Here is a 23609-nt window from a genome sequence, read left to right on the forward strand (position 1 = left end):
CGCGTGCGCATTATCATTCCCCACATCCTCGCGCTCGATCTTCCCTCACCTGCTCGCGCGAACACTTTTATTTTTGTCAGTCGTGGGGCGGAGCTTGCTGTTTTAATTGTAACCTCAAATGTCATTGGTTATTCCTCTTTTCGCAGGTGAGGGAAGATCGAGCGCGAGGATGTGGGGAATGATCATGCACACGCGAGGGCTTGTATTGCGCGCAGAGGACGTCACGCGCGCGCGAGGGTTTGAAATGAGCTCGCGGGCTCCCGTTTCCTTGCGTGTAAATCTGTTTTCCTCTCGCGGAATTGATTTACCCCGCGCGCCAGCATCAGTGGTGCGCTCGGTTATTAATGGCATAGAATTTCCGCCATACTGTTCATGAATTTAGATAATTGTAATCTTAGACATGTTTGAAGTGTTTTAGAAGTTTTAATAGCTTCTGGAAGTGAAATTTACTGCTGTGCCCAGAAAGATGGTACGCCTGTAAGAGTTTTGATACAGTGACTTAAGACCTAAGTGTTGAGAAATGGGTCCTAGTGATTGTTGAAAAAAGTATTATACATAGGCCTATATTACACCGTAGCTACTATATAACAGATATTTCTCCACCTTTTTTATTATAAAGTTATCAAAACAAATTGTTAACGTTTATGTCTGTACAGCATGTTTAGCAGCATTAGCCTAAATGATAGGAGCTGGAAAACCATTAGTAACTTGCAAAATTAAACATATTTAATAATATAAACAATAATATTTCACTATTTTTTGTATTTCAGGAGTTCATGGATTTAACCGTAAGCCTCTACGCTTGGCGTCCCATTCTCTCGCGACCAGTTTGGCTATTTTGTTTGATTTTTCTCAAACAGTTTTAATAATCACATGAATTGAAATCAGAGTTTATCTAATGAGTGAAGTCACTGGCATTTTGGGGGAGGCGCACCGTGCCTTCATTTCTCCGCGCGCCACTCTCCTGCCCGTTGTGTGCTGGGAACTCACAGCGACAGGTTGTTTACGGTCTGTTATGAGGAAGAGACACATGATTCAATTACAAATATTACGAGCTTCAGAAGATATTATGTAGGACTGAGCATTTGTGCTGAACAGCAGCGAGCAGTATGGTTGGAGACATCGAGACTTCTGGAAAACATCCAAAGATCTAACAGAGGCTCCTGCGTTATTTAGTTATACACTAACAAGCTTCATTCTTTCTTATTATACCGGAATCTTAATTATGTTTCTCTTCAAAACCTGGTCAACTGTAAGACTGGTCGCCGTCTTACTCAGTTTGGGGATTCAGCAGAGCACCTGGAAAGCAGTAAGTTATCTATGCGACATCCTATGCTCTTAACATTTATTATTTTCATGATTTCTGTCACGAGTTTTAGGATTTTCTGATCAGTTGCAGTGTAGCCAGTGGCTACTGTTGTGGGCTGTAGGATGGGAAAAAAAAAATATATAAAAATACTTCATGATGTAAGAAGTGGAATGATAAAGGTTAAACGTTTTATTATGTCCCTGAAATTAAAAATTGTTAGGCTAGTTGTAGAACATGTCCATGGATTGATTGATTATTTATTTATTTACTTATTTAAATTAAACGCATTGTAGGTTAAAATATATATTCATGTATTTAATGTTACAATCTAAGCAGTCAACATTATCACTATTTTTAATAATCTTTTGTATGACAAATTAATTTTTAAAAGTACAAATATCTATATGGTATCATAGTTACACTACATACATAACTATTAAATAATTAACAAATACTGTTTATAATTGAGTATAGCATTTCAAACCAAAGGAATATGTTGACTTCCTAAAGCATTTCATTGTAAATATTAGCATTTGCTTCCAGAATCAGGTGAGATTTCCTTGAGAGATATGTGCTGTTTGAATGACACATCATACAAGTTAAAAGTGTTTTATAATGGCCCTGACATCAAAGTGTATTAACATTTTCATCCAGATTCAGGTGTGGTTTTCTTGAGAGAGATTTACATATTTATTTTAAAAGGCATTGCACTGCACCACTGACTTAGAAAATGTATAGTGTATGCTGTTTAAGAGACAAATCGCAGTTAAAAGTTTTCATAATAGCACTGCCTCCAGATTTAGGTGAGATGCTCATGAGAGAGAATAAACACAGATATCAGCAAAACATTTTTTAAAAGGCATCATACTAAGCTAATGATGTAGATGAAGTATAATCAATGCCGTTTGATTGCCACTGTGTCCTCTAGGGATCAGTCCAGTGCTATATTTAATGTGCTGATGTGTCAGATGTTGATTTGATTAGCAGTACTGACCTGAGATCCTGGCCTCCTTTTAATGATGTTTTGATGACCATTTCCAGTACAGGAACACTGTCATGATTTAACCTGAGCAGCAAAATTAGGTTCCTGTCATGAAAATTAAGCGTGCAATTCATGTGAATAACTGGCCTGTCCAGGTTTACCAAACCTTTGTGTTAAGCGAATGCAAAGGTGGATCATCATTCCAATTTCTGAGGAGCACAGGCTCCACAAGAAGAGCACAAATCAATGTTGTAATTAAATGTAGTTGTTGTTTGGTACTCCCTCTAACGATATGGCTTTCCTTTCCTGAATGGAGGTTCATTTCCTATAATAATGATTCCATGTGTTCATGAGCCTCTTCCTCAGGGCCACTGGATGCTATCTGACTAATAACAGGATCCTTATCAGTCAGTTATTTTTCTTCTTCATTTGACCTAACTTTTCTGATCAGGTCACCAGAGCATTTCAGGTTAGAGTGATTCAAGACAACAGGTGTCTATTTACTTATCTGTTTGAGATATTTAGATATGTAGCCATAAAGGGACTTTTAGCACACTGCTGTATCATTTTTGGGCCAATGATACATTTTATAGTGCAAATTTGTGGGGAGACATATGAAAGTGGCCTTGAACACCCTTTATCAGCAGATGTGCCATAATTGGTTTTGCTGAGATAAGAGACTTGACCTTTTGGGGACCTTTAGTGCCACATGGGAGCAGTCAAATCCCGTGGATTGTTTAATTGAAACCAAGTGCTTTATTGTCCAGGTGTGTCACCAGTGCTAGTAGGATACAACTGCTTTTTTTTTTTCTCTGCACTTCTCTTCTCTCTTACCCACCCTGGTGACTCTGAATGCAACTCTAAGTTCTGTGGCTCAAATGAAATTTGTTGGAGTGATGCATCGAGGTCTTTTCTCTTCACTATTCCACTCAGAGTTTCTATATGTCCAAGTTGAGCCTTGGCCTTGGCTTGAGAAAATGCCAGGGAGATTTGTAGTCTCTGGTTGGGTTTAATATGCTGATTACATGCAACGTAAATATAAGAAAAGAGGTTATTATGCATTCAGCGGTGTAACATTTTTAAATAACCGCAGCAGTTTGTCTTGCCTAATTTTCCCACACAAATCTCCATCAATCTTTTGAATATTCACACACACAAATGCAAACTTGAAGACACAATGTGCATCTGTTTTAAAATGAAATGAACTCTTATGAGAGAATTGACTAAACAGTTGTCACTTTACTGTGTGGTGTTTCAATTCAAAAACCTGCATCTTATTCCCTAACTACCAAAAGTCCAGTTTTACCATGTACTATTTTTATCCAAATGATATTTTTATAGAATGCAAATGAAAAGTATCATTTTAAATTGTAAACATTCAAATGATCATTTTCTGGTTGTATCTGAGCAATACATCTAAACAAATCTCATTCTGTAGCTATTTTTATCTTGTATCACCAAAAATGGTGCCGTATTCAGCTCATTTCGGAGTAATCGATTTATTTACCTTTTTTTTTATTGGGTTTATGATTAGCCAACAATAAACTTTTAGGGCTTATCATTTACTTACCCTCTTGTTTGTTGAAACCCAGTCTTCTGTCGTCCACTGAACACAAAAGGATCCAAAATAACAAAAGCTTTATAAAAAGTCCATACTAATGTGTCCATACTGCATTCCACAAATTACAAAGCCATATGAAAGGTTCCTTTCTGAAATAATGTTCAAATCTCATTCACAGACTCAAAACCTGCCACCAGGTTTGATGTTAATAACATCAAACTCCATTGACTCTCATATATCTTGTGACCAACTGGGCCACTTTGACAAGTTTGAATGTTTGTTCAGTGTGCCTTCTAATGACTTATATTTTGCAAGAGTCGAATGGATTACTTAGATTTTTACATTTCATTCATTGTTGAATAAATTTACTATTACAATGTACATTCATCAAAATTTTACATTTTTACATTGTGTACATTGGTTAGAGGTTATATAGAAAAATCTAGACCAAAACAGCAGTGTTTTGGTGGTGCACAGATACATGCACAGCCATGGATATTTGTCCATTCAAAGTGTCAATCAGTAACATTCTTTAAAATACAGCAGGTTAACAGCACCCAGTTATTATTTAAATGATTAGTTTCTGCTTTATTAGATGGGTGTTTTAGGCTAGGTATTTGAAATCAGTTGTCTGCCCTGAAGATTCAGATTTCTGCCTATTAGCTCAGTGAAGGGGACATACAGTGGGTACGGAAAGTATTCAGACCCCCTTCAATTTTTCACTCTTTGTTATATAGCAGCCATTTGCTAAAATGGGTGTTTTAGGCTAGGTATTTGAAATCAGTTGTCTGCCCTGAAGATTCAGATTTCTGCCTATTAGCTCAGTGAAGGGGACATAAACGCGTCCTTCACCAATGGATGAATAATAATCAACATAGCTGGAATGTTTATCCTTGATTTCCATGCTGACGTCATACTATTTATTCGATTTACACGATATGACACACAGACCCCTGATGCATCCCTCTAGAATAAATACAACAATTCACTTTTTTTCTAGTATTGTTATGATTCATCATTTCTGTTTTCCTTTGGAGGTACGTAGGTCTGTTTCAGGAACTTCTGAATCTGTTTCTACTGCTCATTCCACCGTAACCTCAGGCTTAATCGGATCATAAGCATTCACCCACCTCTGACTCTCTCTCATTCCTCTCAGGAATAAGTGGGCGGCCATTACAGGTCTTTTTATGCAGCAAAGAGGTGAAACAGAAGCAACTTTTCCTTTTTATGTTGTCGATGAGACAGCATCCCACACATTTTGTTATATGTTTATTCTCTCTTTATTGCTCTTTCTATCTCTAATACATTTAATTATAGTAAATGATGGCAAGAGAGGCTCAAATTGGTTCAATGGCTGCTTTAGAGATAATGAGACTTTACATACCAATTTTGCTGTGTGGCTAGGGTTTCTTGACGAGATGATTCTAAGTCTCAATATGATAAATATTTAGATCCTGTAAATAGATATACAATGTATTTGAATGTGTTAACCCCCAAAATAACTATTCAGCACCCTTTTACCTTTTCAAAACCCATGTGATCTTTCTTCTGTGGAACACAAATGTAGTTAAATGAATGTTCAAGCTGTTAGCAAATAATATTTGAAATGTCATAATTGTTCCTGATTGTCATTTCGACTTAATGGCAAGTGACCGAAATTGTGAAATTGCTCTTTAATTAGCTTTTTCTAATGAGCTCAGCATGTTTATGCAGGTTCTTAATACTGTATGTGCTGCAGTTTGTAATTTCATTTGCTTCATACATTTTTTTAAACATCATCAGGTGGAAACGATTCATCCAGAATGTGCTGTGGTGGCTGAGCATATGAGGGCTCGAGAGCAATGCATTCACACTCAAAGACAAGAGGCCCGCAACAGCAACAATATCACCGGTGAGCTCACCCATCTGATTTAATATAATCCTTACTACTTTACATCTTTTTATGTCCTTAATGTCTACTCATTTGCTGATTGGTAATAGGACATTTGTTGAGATGAATGTGATTTTTCGAGATATTCATGATGAAAATGATTCTCAGACTGAGAGTGTTTATGATTGACTGGCGGGCTGAAAACTAGGTTTACAGTTTTAAGCATTACACTTTCCTATATAGGCCAGGTCAGGCAAGGTATTTAAAGGATGCAATCATGTGTAGAGATTTAGGAGATTAAAGGCAGTTATTCAAACAGAAGCTGTTCGATTCTGGCTGCTGATGAAGGGTGAGGATCAATACAACTCCTTGCATTGTGACTTTGTGACTTTTTATTGTCAGTGAGTGATCAAAGGATAATGAAGCATAATGTTTAAGGCATGATTCTGTTTACTAAGGTTTTAAGATGCATTAAACGTAATATTTGTTTTGAGGGAGATTGATTATTTGTCTTGTTTTCTATATAATCTGTAAAGCACTTTATGTATAAAAAAAAATAATAATAATATAATATATATGTGTGTGTGCGTGTGTGTGTGTAGTATAGTAATGTTAGACACATAAAATACAATACAATTTTTACAAAGTTAGACAAATAACAGTATAAATAAACAAGATAGATAGATAGATAGATAGATAGATAGATAGATAGAAATAAAACACAATACAATTTTTAAATTAATATTCTCAACAAAGTTCTTCCAAGTTTCTAAATGTTTGGATTTTCAATTCACATTTGATAACACTTTCCCTATAAATGTCCCTATAATTTACAGTGGAGAAATTATTAATTCTAATTGGAGGAATTTTTGTTTTATCTTCTATAAGACACAACCTTGGTAAAAAGTCATCTCAGTCCTCTCCAATTTAAAAGGAGATGACATCTCAATACCCAAAAAGGCAGGATCTTTGTATGAAAATGCCCATGTAAAACCTTATATTAAATGTACCTCTTGATTCTTTGAACCGCCCATTGTTGAACAAAACTGTTGAACAAAAGAGTACAAGGAATATGTATTCCATTTCTGAACTGAGGCCTTTTCACCACTTTGTTAACATATGAGTTGCTCTATATGGACTTCTTTGAAGACTTCCCCAGAGTAGTATATTGTTTTCCATGAATTCAGTGGTGACCTCTGTACCACCTTTAGTAAGCTAATGAAATTATTTCTATAGACAGGTTTGGAGAGCACCCAAATGCTCTCAAATCTTAAACACACATCACAACAGCAGGAAAGCTGAAGCACACGAATATTCATTGCTGTTTAATAATCAGATTTGTTTATTAAACATAAATGAAACCCTTTTCAGCTTAGGTGCCTTCAAACCGAAAATCGATGCTCCTGCATAGGGAATGTTTTTCCAGTAATTTTCCAGTAAATAAAAATAAAAGAGGATCTGTCTTTGTAATGCAGCAAAATAATATTTCAGAAATCTCAACCATGTATCTTTTAGTTTCTCATGAGACTCTTTTTGGCAGAGTAAGAGGTGACTCAAGCGCTGTTTCAAGTCAAGTCAAGTCAAGTCTGCTTTATTGTCAATTCTTCCACATGTACAGCACATACACACAGAGAATTGAAATTGCGTTACTCTCAGACCCTTGGTGCATACAGATAACACTAACAGTAGAACATAAATACAGATTAAGTATAAAATACAACTATACAAATATACAAATAAGGTAAAATGTAAAAAAATCTATACAAAAAAAAAAATTTTGCAGGTGTAAGTTCTGCCCTTGAGTTCTTAATGGAAACCCACATTGCTCTGCTTGTTGATCCACATAGACTTTAATTAACATTTCATACCTGCAAGTAAAAGTGTACAAATTAGAAAGCAGCCTCTGTGGGCATGACAAATGTTGATGAGACAAATACATTTTTTATTTCAAGTTAGTGGAGCAAACACCATTTAAAAATGTAGAATGCAAAACATAACGAGTGTCCTAAGATAATACGCAGTCAGTAAGCTGAAATGTATGATCTTGTGAAGTAAATTATATGGGCATGACACAAGGTTGCTGTTTACACCCCTTATTAATAATAATTGATAATAACTGATAATAGCTGAGCACCGATTCAGCACATTAGAATGATTTCTGAAGTAGTATGTGACACTGAAGACTGGAGTAATGGCTTTGCCAGGCCCATCGCAGGAAAAAAATAAATTTTAAAATATATTAAAATTTTCAATATGACTGTTTTTATTGTATTTCAAATAAATGCAGTCTTATACCAAACTTTGTTTTTGTATATATATATTTATTTCTCTAAAAAGTGTAAAAAAGTGTATTTTCCGTTGATGGTCATTCAACATATCTGTGTATTTTGATTAAATAAATGATTTAAATTTTTAAACAAATATTTAAATTGCTTTTTTTTTTTTTCATTTTATATATTTTATTTCATATTATTATTTCTTAAGTACACAACTTGTTTTAGAGGGCTATAAAAAGTGTAGAATGGACTTTTTGAATATTTTCCCTGTCTTGCCAGACTGTGCACTTTCTTGCTGTGCCGTCAGCATTAGCATTGTCATGACATAATTTCATTTAACTTTAGAGTCATTTATCACATTCATGCCTCAGGTGAGTGCCTTAAAGTGAGAATAATAGGATATAATAAAATAATGAGAAAATTATACCATGAAAATGGTAGAGAGAAAAACTAAATAGAAAGACCAGTTCAGGTAACTGTAATATCAGTGATAATCAGATATCACATATGTCCTCCATTGTGTGGACCTTTCTGCCCCTCAACAGATTAAGCAATAAAAAAATCATCAGTGACCACAATTCTGTTATTTATAACATGTCAAGATCTACAGGAAGTGATTGAGGAGCCCTTAGATTCTATTCATCCTGATAGCTTTTACATCTTGCATCTTGTACGCCACATTACACAATGCATCTCGCTTGGAGAGGCGTCATTGTCTATGGTGAAAATAAAATGGGTATTTATGTTATCAATATCGAATAGAAGGCCATGTTCATGATCATTCTGTCAAGCTGTTGTGAGCAATTGGGAATACTTTTTGATTGTTTTTTTTAATACTAATTTCAAAATGATCATAACAATAAAACTGTAACTGCAATATCTATCTTTAACTGACAGTGAACAAGCAGGACTGGAATTGTTGGAATATTTTTAATGTGCTTTGTTGTTTTAGGGTATTATTATTAGGGTTTAAGTGGTGAATTAGATGTTTGGTGTTAGATCATGGCACGCTGGTACATATTTATAGTAACCTAATACGTTATTTATAATAAAATAAAGAGTCCCTAAAGACAAATGCAGTTATAAAAGATACTGGAGGAAGAGAATAAAAGACAGAAAAAAAACTGAGAGATTTATGATAAATAGTTATGAATCACATTAAAGTGAATATGAGAGTTCATGGAAAATAACATATTTCATATCAGGATCAATACATAATATCATATTAGTTATAATGCATTACGTTTTTACTTGGAGTCCGTGTCAATTCACTGAATGAATACACATCGATAGGAGGCACAGCCATTTAGCCGTATTTCAGTGAAATGAACTACTGAGAGCTCAATGCCATTATCAGTCACTAAGTTCTAAGCCTAAAGCAGTTAGTGAATTTGGTTAAATTATGTGTGCGATTATTTTGATTTGCAGTTCTGCCACAGGGTTAAGATTGATTCAGTTACATTGATGACATTAATGTATCCAATCCATAGCTGTTAGAGCTTCAGATATACAGTATAGGTGCCCAGAACGTTCTGCAACATATAAATTGAAGATGTGCTTTTCAAAATAAAAATAAAAAAGCACTTAATCATTTTACAATTGTACTCAAAAAGTCTAAGTAAAATGTTTATATTTCATGAATCCTATTTGATAAATCTCTGCTTGTCCTGTCAAAGACAACACAGGCAGTCAGATGGCCTGGCCATAAAAAATAAATGCATAGCTTTTTTTTTTTTTTTCTCCAGTAGTGCTTTGAATAATGCTTACATTAATGAGGTGGCATCAGGCCTTCAAAGTTTTTCCTGTTCCTGTGGGGACCAGCCCAAGCTTCCATAAATGTCTGTGTGTGCCAGAGAGTTTCACACTCGTTCTCATATACTTTTCCAGCTCTCTCTATGATTTCCAGCGCTTTATATGCTGAGTCGTATCTCTCTCGCAAATATTTCTCCATTACTGCAAAGGCTGGTGTTAATGTCAAGTGTTGTTGTGGTCTACTTGGATGTGATCAATGAATAAATAATTTTAATAACTTATCATCATTATTATTATTGTTATATGCATAAAGTGAGAATATAGTAAAGAGAGATAAGTAGTTGTAAGAGGCAAGTGAGTAAAAATAGAATAGACTGAAATTAGAAAATCTTTTAAAAGCAACTCTATTTTGTGTGTGTTTGTGATTTTGGAGCCCCCTACAATTAAGTGAGTGGAAATCACTGGATAGCTGTACAAGTTAATTTGTACTTGCAGTGTACACACTTCCAGAACAGAGGTTTGGGAGAAGCGTGGATAGAGTTGGTTTAAATCAGAAAATGCTTTGAAAACCTGAAGCAGGCTTTAGTTCTGTCAGGAATCTTTATATACATTATTGTGGAACTGCTGGGAATCAGCAACAGTTTTTCAGTGAGGATGAATCTGTTCTTCAATTAAATACCTATTTAGTTTAAGTCTGTCAGTGTTTATACAGTATGTCGGTGTTAGGGCTATTTCAGTGTCATTTATATACTATTTTAGAATTTATTCATATTTTAAATTAGTATTTTTTTAGTTTGTTTTAATAGTTTTATTTTGTTTAAAAAGTTTTCATTAAGCCAATAAATTCAGAAATTTCAGCTAATTTATTTTTAATTCAGTTTTTGTTTTGATTTTAGTAAATAAACTGGATATATTTCAGTTAGTTGCCAAGGCAACATTTAGTTGTTGTTGTTGTTGTTGTTTTAATCTAATATTTATATTTATTTTATTTCAACTTTGTTTGAAATAATGGAAACAATATTTAATAGGTACAGGTTTAGTTAACAATAACAACAGCAGTGTACATGTGTATAATATACTGAGGATATAGATCTGCGAGCAGCAGAAATAAGATCCGTTGCTAAGTTGTCGCAGTCATATTTATGTAGTCATGACCAAATATGATCCCTGTGGCTCTCATTATGCTCAAAGTCTTCTTCCTTCATCCAGCTACGGTTTCCACAGTTCTCTTATATTCCTCAAACAGATGCTCACCCGTGAAGACTGTAGCTTATCTAAACCTTTCTATCTATCTATCTATCTATCTATCTGCCTATCTATCTATCTGCCTATCTATCTACCTGCCTACCTACCTACCTATCTACCTACCTACCTATCTACCTATCCATCCATCCATCTGTATTTATCTAGCTAGCGTTCTCATAATAACTAAACATCTTCCAGAACAGTTTTAAGGTAATTATGCTTTGACAAATATTTGATGTGTCTGTTTAATAGTTATTTATTTGTTTCCGTGTATCTCAGGGTGTCGTACTGAGTGGGATGACTTTTGGTGCTGGTACAGGGCAGAGGTCGGACAGGTTGTCAACGTCTCCTGTCCCGAAGTGTCTCAGTTCTTTGCGATTAATCATGGTAAGCTACTGCTATCCCATGCAGCTTTTTTGTTGTTGTTGTTGTTGTTGTTATAATTTTTTAGTATGGCTGTTTTTAAAATCAACGAGAAACTAATTTTTAAAAGTTCATTTTGAAGACTGAATTTATTGACTGAATAAAATGGTGTGTTGGTGGATTCTCACATGTGGTCCAGGAGCTTTTTGTCTGAGCAGACCACATAGACAATATTATGAGTACCCTAAGAAGCTGTCATCATGTCATTTTAAACCACTGCCAAAAAGCACACACTTTCATCTTTTACAGCACATTCAATGCCAGATCACACCCTTTGGTTGGTCTCTTGCGTGCACTCAGGCACAGCGATTGGAGACACAAACTGTTTAAAGGGGTCATAATCATATGACCCCTTTAACAGTCTTTTCTGACACACCAACCCAGGGCAATAAAAGTGCCAAGGCAAACACACACAGAGAGACATCATGAGTGCTCTGTAAATTCATAGCTAGAGCTCTGAAAATCCGGATATCATAAACTCTGTTAATAGTTGCTAAGGGAAACTGAGTGTATTTGTTCCCTTTCAGTCGGTCACTCTCGACGTCATGTCGGATGACCGACGAATTGGGATCTCGCTTAGAGAGACCATGTTCATATGTGTATTGCTTCCGAAACCTCCTTCGGGAAGGTTCCAAGTAGAACGGGTACGTTTCCCAGTGTTATCCAGTCTTACTCACTGGGTAGTGCCATAGTAGCAGTAGCTGGTCCTCTTGTGTAGCTGTGGCCTTTTGGTAGGATCCCAATTCCTCGGTCATCCGACGTGACGTAGAGAGTGACCGACTGAAAGGGAACGTCTCGGTTACGTATTGTAACCCTCATTCCCTGAAGGAGGGAACGGAGACGTCACGTCGTGACCGACGAATTTGGATATCGCTTCACTCGAAGTAGATTGGTCTCTCTAAGCGAGATCCCAATTCGTCGGTCATCTGACGTGACGTCTCCGTTCCCTCCTTCAGGGAACGAGGGTTACCATACGTAACCGAGACGTTTTCACAGGTTGAGTAGATATTATTTTTATTTCTCAAAGTTTTTCTAATATGTGAGCAAGAAAATTGCACTTATGATGGCTTTTAAATGTTGTCTGCAGGAAATTGGTAGCAAATTTTACAGATTACAATTCTTAACCTACTGTATGTTACATGTCAGAGGACCTAATCGGTCACAAGATGAGAAATTTTAAGCAATTTTACCATTCTGAATGCAAAACTGCTGTACGATGTGACAGTCACCACTATTCCCAATATGTTGGATGGGTTATTTTAGTTATGAAGAGCAGGATTTTGGGCCAATGAGATTTCATGGTAGGCAGAGCTGAGGACAATAAAGTTGTCATTTTTAACTTTATTGTGTTGTATGAAATGACTGTGACATTTATTTAAAGTGTATTTTTATATTTGTCTAATATAAAATTATAGTTTAAACAGTTTTGTTTTTCTAAAAACAAATAACACTCACCATAGAAAATTTTTTTTAAAGAAACTCTTTGTTTAAATAGCATTTTGAGAGTGTTGATGTGTGGAACACAAATGATTGTGGGTTTTATTAATTTTTCTGGTGTTTATTTTATTTGTATTTATTCATAACAAAATATGATGCCTATTTTGTTGAAGTTGTCATTATTTTTAGTAAGTAAACGAAATGAAACATTGACTGACATTAAAAGATTTTTAGTTTTATCTTAAGAGAAAATTTGGTTTTCATATAACTTATTTAGCTTTTGTTTACAGTGATTTAAAAAAAAATTTACCCACATTAAGTAACATTTTGGCTCATGCGTGGAGAAAATATTTTAAGTATGGTACACTGAAAAAATGGGAAAACTCATTAATTTACTCAAATTATATTATTTGTGATTTATAAAATTGTGTTTCTAAACTTTATTTCTTTACTCTCAATGAATGTATTTCTCTATGTGCAATCAAAAATTTGGCTGTAACAAATTTGAGGTTTTTTCTTTTTTTTTTCAGTCCACCATAGGAAATAGGAGACAGACATAAGTTACACAGATTGGCATTGAAAAACACTTAAAAATCATAACCCGGCATATCTGCTCCAGGGCTTTTTAGAAATCAATAGAAAGGTTGTGGAGGCTAAGAAAAATCAACACACTCATGACAAAAACTGCTATCTGCACCGTGCTGTTCTTCCATCCCCCCACACACCTCTATGAATACGCAAGTACACAATGGACCGGCAGATATCTACATCGCTCTCTTCCAAATCTTGCTGAAAATGTGTCAAGGAAATAATACAAATATTAAAAATCAAAGCAGGTTAAATTAGGCATTATAGCAGTGGCTGTTAGCACTGGTTGTTCCATCTCTTCAATCCCCCTAGGCCAATGCCTGACATCTCCAGCACAGAAAGCAGCAGTGGTCAGGTCCTCACTACTCTGTCTTCCCCCACTGTGGCTTCAGGGAGATAGACTTACGGTACATGATGAACTCCGCTTTATGGTAATGCTAGAAACAGCGGGTGGAATGAACTCCCACTGGAAAGCTAGCACTGAACCACCCACTTAGCAGGCCTTCAGAATGGCCAAGATAAGTGTAGGTGAGAAGACAGGAGGTTATAGGTTAGCTGTGCTATCAAGCATTACATAGTTAACTAAGGCATCGTCCAAATGAAGTACGCCATGCAAATGTATTCAGAAGTATGAGCTTATTTTTAGGCTAGTTTTTCTATCATTCCTCATCATTTGCTTTTTTCTTGCTAAACATTTTTAAGAGTGACTAGATTTAAAATTTGATGTTTATCATATTAATATCATATTTTTAATTTAGGAGTTTTAGAAGCATAGTGAAATTAAGTTAGCGGGAAGCAGATGTTGACGAAGGCATAGAGCACCCAAGTGCAGTTTATTTACAATGATACAGATTTAAGAAACATGCATATGAGCTAAATTCTAGATGTGAAACAAAATATTGACAATAACATGGGACAGCTTAACATACTTCAATACATGACAAGGAAACATGGTAAACATGAGGGCACAAGACTATTGGGTAACCTCATGACATAAACAAAAATGTCAAAACATGAAACAGGAAACAATACATGACTGAAACCAAAGTAAAGACATGGCTAGATACTGTACCTGAAATTAAATCATGAGACATGAAGAAAAACCTAGACAGACGTGACACAAAGTGTACTTCAATCTTTTCCCTTGGAGTCTTCCTCATGTAGTTTCTCTACATTTTTAATAGAAATAAATGCTAATTATATAAAAAAGTACTATGTTGAATTGTATTTACAGATAAAATACAACACACTTCATAAAATACCTTGCAGGTTAAAAATTTAAAAAGGCTAAATATTTTCTGAATAAATGAGCAAAAACCAAAAGGTTTCGATTACTTTTGGGGGTCTATAAATTATGGGGGTGTATAAATTATGAAAAGAAATATATATATATATATGTATAATAATGAATGCTCACATACTCTATTAGTAATCACCTCATTGGGCTGACCCTATGAGCCTACACTTAGTCTCACTTTATCTCAGTAACCACTTTGTAATTGGACACTGTACTCACAGAACAAATTAATCATGGATGACTGGGCATTTCTACAACGTAAACACTGACATAACCCACTTGTACACAGACTCGGCAGAATCAGATTTATCAAATTGACCAAGTTTTAATGTGTCCCTGAGTGGCAGGTGGCCTCAATACTTCAACTCCTGTTTTAATAGAATGTGATGATGCTTATTTTAAGAACAATATATTAAGTAATATTGAGTAACTTGAGAAACAGGTTGTTTTATTTGAAAAAGTACTGAGCAACACACAGTAATTGTTTCGTTCCTGAATGAATCAGCATTTTTGAACGAATCGGTTTGGTGAATGATTTACAAAGATTTACAAACTTACAAAGACAGCCACTTGTTATGTTGCTGAATTAATCAATGTTTCGAACTTTTGTTACTTGTTTTTCCTTTTCAACGAAAACCTCTCTAGCTTGTGTTTCATAGAAAAAAAAGAGCACAATTCAGATTCCTATTTCAATTTCACGTACTCTTTCTGTGTCTGTCTATTTCTTTGTCACCATTGACTGGGGCACAATCTCATTATACTGTGATGTGTATGACATACAGTAAGCCCCATGCTGGAGAAAGCATATAAAAACTTATAAAAAGCATATATGAAAAAGCTGATTGGTTTGATGTATCTGTGTTCTCCATCCACATACCAGCTATATTTCACGAAATGTAACAAAAGGCATAAGCAGACTAATAAAAACATAATCCCATTACCGTTAAATGTTACTGAGAGGAAGGACCTGTGCATTACTGTAGCAGAAAGTAACTAGTAACTAAGATTTGAAGTTATTGAACTTAAACAGTAGCTTCATAGAGCATTTTACAATGTGGCATAAAATCTAGAACAAATTAAACATCTGTTTAATTTTTGTGACTAATTACAAAGAAAAGTACTAGATGTATCTGTTACAGGCAATGTAATGAGCAGCTGTTGCTATCTGGTGTTTTAGTCTCTTTGCAAAATGATGTGTCAAAATGTAGCCTATAAAACGTTGCATGCTGATCATTATGTTAAACATTATTTTAATACAGGTTTCATAATTAGGAATTGCACCAAGAGTGGCTGGACCAAAGTCTACCCATCCTATGAGAATGCTTGTGAGATTGTGGAGGATGTGGAATCGGAAACCGAGGTGAAAACTTCACTACATGCAATACTGTACACATCCTCAGAGAATCTTATGGCCTACTAGCTGTTCACTTTATATTTGTACTTGAAGTGTTTTTTTGTTGTTTTGTTTGTTTTTTTGAGTAGAAATACAAAACAAATGTTGTAAAACAAATGCAAATGGAGACACTTTTGGGTTTGGTTTGCTGAGAGAGACTTATTTTACCCTCATTTTCATGTGTACCCCAACATCCTGACCAGCTCCCTTCACCTCAAAGCTGACGACCTGTTTTTTTTTTTTGTCTCTTATTTACATGAAGTTGAGCATTTCTCAACTTTTTAAACACTGTCCAGAGGGACTTTGCACTGGTGCTTCCTTTGTCCACTGTCAGGCCCACAATCTGCCACAAACGTTTATGGTCAAGCTCATTTGTTGATCTCTTTTGTACTTAGTTCATTTTCTTTGAAAATATATCTTGCTTTTTAAGTGTGTAAGTGTTACTTTTCTTAAGTGTTGCTGGGAGCAAATTGTTATTGCCAATAAAAATAGCTACTGCATTTAAAGCGTAAATAACCTTTCTTCTGTCAGGCAGTTCCCTTATATTATCTTTGTTTTTGTTTTGTTTTTTTGTGGCAGAGGACTGCAGTCAAATGGTAATGAGAATAGAGACAGTACTTTGAATGAAAAATGAGAGATAATATGATAATGTTCTGTACACACACGCAAACAAGCAGTCCAAGGTTAATAGATGAGTGTGTTCCTAATGTGAACAAGCCATTTACCAGTAGTTGAATCAGTCATACAAGAACATAATACTCTCTCCTGAGTGCTAAATTTAATCTCTACCACTTAAATTCTATTTTCATAATGACTTTCACCTGAGCCTGCATCAGGGGAGGTAGCAATGGGGTTAAATATGCACCTGAAATATAGTTAGTTGCTGTAATCCCAGAACAAGATGACCTGCTTTTAATAACAGCTATGTCCGAAAAATGCAGGATGTAGAGCAGGGTTCCTCAAATCTTGCCCTGGAGGGCCAATGCGCTGCAGAGTTTAGCTCCAACCCTGATCAAAGTCACCTACCTGTGATTTTCTAATGATCCTGAAGACATTGAGTATGTTTATATAGACAACAATACTCCGATTTTAATACGATTAAGACAATACTCTGATTAAGAATCTACCATGTAAACAGAGATTTTTGATTAACGTTTGATTAAGTCATAATCGAAGTAAACAGAAATCGAATTAAGACATGTGGAGTATTCCTATTTTAGTCTCATTACTGAAGTGCAGAATAGACATGTAAACACCTTAATCACATTATTACCGTCATGTAGGACTTTTCGCCGCATTTTGCGACAGGATACACACACGGCAGTGGTCAACCGTTTGACGGCAAATAAAAGAGCTTCAACACCGCCATCGTCTGTATGCACGTACAAATAATTAACTGCACTTGAAGCTTTCATAAAATTAAAAATGAAACACCCAAAACTGTACATGGCATCATCACGAAGACGAACTATATGTTTATGCGTGAAATTCCGGAGGGGACGTCGGATGGCGTCACGTCGGGACGTAATGACGAGTGCCATTAATCGAACTATGTACTATAACATGTAAAACGGGAACATGAAAGGAATATTCTAAAAGCAGCTCATGTAAACACCATAATCATAATATTGTCTTATTTAGAATAAGGTAAATAATTAGATTACTAATGTCCATGTAAACGTAGTCATTGATTAGCATGCTCAGGTGTGTTTGATTAGCGTTAGAGCTAAACTCTGCAGGAAAGTGGATCTAGTGAGCCAGATTTGAGGATCCCTGATGTAGAGGTTGGAACGCATCATAGGGATCTCTGAATCTAATGTTTGCATTTCATCCTGTCTATTAACAGACATTTTTGCATTGTAAGCAGTCATTCGTTGCCTACATTATCCCTAAATCCTTTGCATGCGGTTCACCAGGTGACATTAAAATGGCCTCTATTGGCGTACCCAATTTATTAAAGTTACCATTTTTTCCATTAATAAATAATTTAAAATAATAACAATATATTTCACATTTTTATACATTTTTATTATTTTCTACAACTTTTTTTCAACATGACTATTTATATTTGTTTGGTTTTGGGCATTTCTCATTTACTGCACTAGAGGTTGTGGTCATTTAAAATAATAACAATATATTTCACATTTTTATACATTTTTATTATTTTCTACAACTTTTTTCAACATGACTATTTATATTTGTTTGGTTTTGGGCATTTCTCATTTACTGCACTAGAGGTTGTGGTACAAATAACAAACAACGGAATGAAGAAATGGTATTTCATCATAAATGTTTTATTTATTTTGCTGCACACTTATCATTGGTTAAAATAAAAAAATCTGTTATAAGATCCATGATATTTCAGACCTTATGGTGAGATTGTTCTTGTCTCCATCCAGCCTTATACTCTCATACATGAACTCTGAACTCTGCAGGTTTAGAATTATTAAGATTAAGAACCAAAGATCCAGAAAGCCTGTGGATAAAAGTTTTTTTTTTTTTTTTTTGCAGCATTTTTAATGTAAGATTATTGCATCAAGTCAAAGCACCGTTGTGCAACAACAAGCAAAATAAATTTCTGTATAGCTTGTTCGCAAAATCAAACTTTCACATTCAGTTCAATGGGACAGTTTATTTAAAGGGGTCATATGATGCTATTTTAAAGATCATTATTTTGTGTATTTGGTGTAACAGAATATGTTGACATGCTTTAATGTTCAAAAAACACATTATTTTTCAAATACTGTACATTATTGTAGGTCCTCTATGCCCCGCCTCTCTCAAACGCATCATTTTCAACAAAGCCCCCTCCTTTGACAAGCGCAGTCTGCTCTGATTGGCCAGCTGTTTTGCTTTCGCACTGAAACACAGCGTCTCCCTAACATGGCTGCATCAAAACGACTGCTGTTCCTGAAACCACGCCTTCTTTCTTTGCGTGCACATTTGGGCTGCATTATGCTAATATTTCCACATAGTGACGTAGATATGTGGGGGCGTGTTAGAACGAGCCGTTTTAAGTAGGCGTGGCTGACTCTTAACTTTTATAAAGAATATCTCTTTGGATTTGAGACTTTAGTCTTTGCAACTTTACAGATCTTCTTTATGCACCAAGAGCTTGTAACACTCCAAAGAGAAAGGAAAACTTGATCTATTCTTAAAATCTATTTAAGAATAGATTTATGAACAACTACACAGAAATTTTGTGTGTCAAGAATAAGCCTTAAGAACAACAAAAAATGTGTTGAAGTGCACAAATCAAATTGAAAAAGACTTGCTGTTTCTCTGTAATATCTCTTTATAAAAGATTGATATTTCCCTGGAAATAATTCTATAACTTTTTCTTTTTTTTCTTCTTTCATTTTCTTCCTATGTTCCAGACCACATATTACTCCACTTTCAGGCAGGTGTACACTGCGGGTTACGCTACCTCTCTGATTTCCCTCATCTTTGCCATCTTTGTGTTTAAAGCCTTCAGGTACATCGAGAATCCTCACAAAGCTCATGCAAACAAACACATTTTATAAATGAATCACTGAGAGGTTTGTGACAATTTGTTGAATCATTTGGCATCATCAGTTGAATCATTTTACTCTGCCCAAAACAGGAAGTTCCACTGCACAAGAAACTACATTCACATCAATCTCTTTGCCTCCTTCATCCTGCGAGCCAGTGCGATCTTCATCAAAGATGCAGTTCTCTTTGCCGATGAGAATCTGGACCACTGCTTCATGTCAACAGTGAGACTCGCCAGCTGTCACAGGCTCATGCATAATTTGTTTTTTTATAGACGTCAATCCAACGGATAAGCTAATGCATGCTATTCAACATGCCAAAGCTCATGTTCCCAATCAGTCTTGTGCTCAGTGAACGTATTAGGTCACAATGTATGATGCTACAGCATCTATCTGGAACAGCAAAGACATTTCTAAGCTTTACACCAGTTTCTGTCAGCAGAGTGACACTAGCTTCACATTTTCTGCATCCTCTCTTCCACCCCTGTCAGTATCAGCCGACTCATCTGTGCCTTAAAGGCACACTTTTGAAGATCTGCTTCCGCTAGAACTCACAAACACCTTCTTTGAAATATAAAAAACACTTCTTACATAGCTAACACTCTTCTTTCCACTTCTCTGTGATGGTATTTGTGCTGGTTCTTATCAGCACTATTAATTAATCTACCTTAAAATTAAATGTCTGAGCACTGCAACAATATCATACTTTCATTTGCAATGCGTAGGTCTTAAAATTTGCTACATGCTGTGGCAATTGCCACTCAGAATACATATCTTTAAACAGAATATATAAAAGTGCGCATACTGTCTAAGAACATACAGTACATCTTGACAGAGCAATTATAGCACTAATACTGAATTCTGAATGTTTTCCTCTTCAGACCTCTTGCAAGGCAGCGGTGGCTTTCTTTCAGTTCAGTATCCTGGCTAACTACTTCTGGCTGCTGGTTGAGGGGATGTATCTACAGACTCTTCTAGCTCTAACTTTTGTCTCACAAAAGAAGTATTACTGGTGGTACATACTTATTGGCTGGGGTAAGTGTAGGTACTATAGAAGATACTTGGGAACATATTGTTATATAATATATAATGTGATGAAATATTACTAATTTATACTAAAATTATGGTCAAAAGTTTTGAATAATTATGATTTTTTTTTTACATAAATATAGTAATATTGTGAAATCTTTTTTTCTACCATTCAAAAGTTTGGGTAATCGTGGCCTTCTATATTATGTTCCATTGGTGACACCTGTAGGCATGAGATGAAAAATGAACTTTTTTCCCCCCCTAAACATGGATTTTTATAGGAAATCTCAGTATTAGATATGAATACATGAAACCTTTTCTTGATTCTGTGTCAGCATAGTAACAAACATGCTTTACAGTTTGATGAAATTGTATTCATTTAGTTTGGCTGTCTGTATCCTGTAGGTCTACCAACACTAATACTGACCATCTGGGTTCTAGCAAGGAATTGTTCTGATAACAGAGGGTAAGTCCAGATTGATCTAAACCCTTTAAACTAATGTGTGATACTGATATTTGATTTATAGTGATAAATACTGAAAAATACATTTCAGTGCTGTTTGCGAAAGTGCAGTTGCTGGTCTTCTTATAAATAATCATAAGCTCATGTGAATGTTGCAGGTGCTGGGATGACACAGATGTTGCTTACTTTTGGTGGATTATCAAAGGACCCATCACAGTGTCTCTGCTGGTAAAATACAGCTGATTTAATCAAGTATATAAGACCACATCTGGAAAATAATGGAAAATGCTGGTTGCAGTAGAATACAGTATCATGAATTATTTTTTTCATGTGCCAGAATTGTGCAAAATCAAAATGACATTTTCTAACATCTGAAAGTAAAGCTAAAAAGTAATGAAATGCAGTATGTAATGCTGTTAAATACTTGCATTTTTATTTTGCCCTAGTCATTTTAATTGTTTCGTTCTGAATATTTGAACACACAGTAAATTGATGTGTAGTGTACAGTATATTAGCTTTTTCCTTCATTGATTATACAGAGTCACATTCTTTTAAATTTTTTGATCTATAGATGAATTTCTTCATCTTCATAAATGTGATCCGGATTCTTGTGCAGAAGCTGAAGACTCCAGGAATGGGTGGCAGTGATACCAACCACTTCATGTAAGGAATAAAAAGCATACTCAAAACAAAGGCAGTAAATAATATAAAAATGTTTGATTCATAGACAATTGGCAAATACTTGAAGACTGGCGCACATGCTACTGAAGTAATGTATTATTGCCATGTCAAAATTTTTTTTTTTTTTACGTTTTATTTGTTTACTCCCACATGCAGCATGCTGTTTTTAGGCTGCATTAATTTACAGCCATTGCAGTTGCTCATTAGTCCCTCATGAAAAAACTCCCTCCAAAATGTACTTTCATTGTTTGTTATTAATCTGAATTAATGCTGAACTTTATGTATACTTGTAGGAGACTGGCCAAGTCTACCCTTTTCTTGATTCCTCTGTTTGGCATGCACTACATGGTTTTTGCCTTCCTGCCAGAGAACACAGGAGAAAACGCTCGCCACTTTCTTGAACTCGGCCTGGGTCCCTTTCAGGTGTGTACTGCCCAGCATCTATGAAATTCACAGAATACTAATGCTCATCAATTGTGGAATTGTCTGATGTGCAATGTTTTGTGATATCACACTATAAATGATCATTTGTGTCATATATATGTTAAATATGTAAATATACTACACATTGAGTAAATGTATAATATATGTCTGTAATGTATATATGTCAACTAATAGCTGCATATGTTTTAGTGAATTGAGCTGTACTGTAATTGTTAATGCACCCAGAGTTGACTGACTGTTATACTGTGTTTCTGTACATCTCAGGGTTTTGTTGTGGCTCTATTATACTGTTTTCTCAATGGAGAGGTAAGCCACAAGTGTTTCCTAATAGTAAATAAATAATCTAATGGTCAAAAGTTTGGAATAATTAAGATTTGTATAATGTTTCTGAAATAATTCTGTTATACTTCAGTTACAGTTGCAGTTTATTAAGACAGTGTGAAGACTGGAATAATCAGCGTTGCCATCACAGGAAGAAATTACATTTTAAAATGTATTAAAATAGAAAACAGTTCTTTTAAATTGTAATAGTATTTCTCAATAATACTGTTTTACACTATTTTTCATCAAACAAATGCAGCCTTGGTGAGCATAAGAGACTTCTTTCAAAAACATTACAAAATCTAATCTAAACTTTTGACTGGTAGTGTATGTGTAAAACAGGAAATACATACTGCTTTCAAACATGCACATACATTTGTTTGTGTTTTCAGGTCCAAGCAGAACTGAAGAAGAGACTGTGGAAGTGGCAGACACAAAATTATTTGAGATACAGTAAGAGAAGACGAACCCTCTTTACTGAGAGCAGCACAGTCACACAAATCTCAGTTTTAGAGAAGTCCAGCCCTAAGGAGCTGCCCTTAACTGAGTCCCACAACAGTGTGTCATCCATCTGAAATCAAGCTTTATACTGTATTTCATCTCATTCCCTGTTTCCCTTCCTCTCACACATTACTGAAACAAGCTTTCTTGTTGCTTGATGCTGATAAGAGAATACTCTCTATTTTTGCATAATGCAGAAGCACAAAACATGTTGTTTAGTTTCCTCTACTAATTTAAATGAGATGCACTGACTATTTACAGACCAAATTAAAGGGACAGTTCACCCCCAAAAGAGCAGCTTGCCTTCTTTAGGAAACGATGATCATAAAACTGATTTCTCTGTCATTTGTATTTATCACTCCGTAGTTTGTCAGTTGAGGCATATTGTCTGCTTGGCTTGAAAGTTGAGATTGCATAGATGTATATTATGTTGAACACAGCTAATTGCCTTACAGTAAACAGAGACCTCATTTTGGATTCTCCACAAATAATAGCTAACAATTAATAGTATTTTCATATTCATAA

The 23609-nt window shown here is 35.2% G+C and overlaps 1 protein-coding gene across 1 annotated transcript; it reads left to right on the forward strand.

Moving 5' to 3' along the window:
• Positions 1-1213: 1213 nt before the first annotated feature.
• Positions 1214-23369, forward strand: LOC107692395 (vasoactive intestinal polypeptide receptor 1-like). The gene is made up of 13 exons (XM_016491434.1): positions 1214-1309; positions 5635-5743; positions 11275-11382; positions 16000-16100; positions 19511-19608; positions 19738-19870; positions 20527-20680; positions 21080-21140; positions 21296-21365; positions 21709-21800; positions 22112-22241; positions 22527-22568; positions 22976-23369. The coding sequence occupies exons 1-13, from the start codon at positions 1226-1228 to the stop codon at positions 23156-23158; spliced, it is 1365 nt and encodes a 454-aa protein (XP_016346920.1). The 5' UTR covers positions 1214-1225; the 3' UTR covers positions 23159-23369.
• Positions 23370-23609: the final 240 nt, after the last annotated feature.

This window comes from Sinocyclocheilus anshuiensis, unplaced genomic scaffold, assembly GCF_001515605.1.
Source record: "Sinocyclocheilus anshuiensis isolate Anshui unplaced genomic scaffold, SAMN03320099.WGS_v1.1 scaffold70, whole genome shotgun sequence".
NCBI lineage: Eukaryota > Metazoa > Chordata > Actinopteri > Cypriniformes > Cyprinidae > Sinocyclocheilus > Sinocyclocheilus anshuiensis.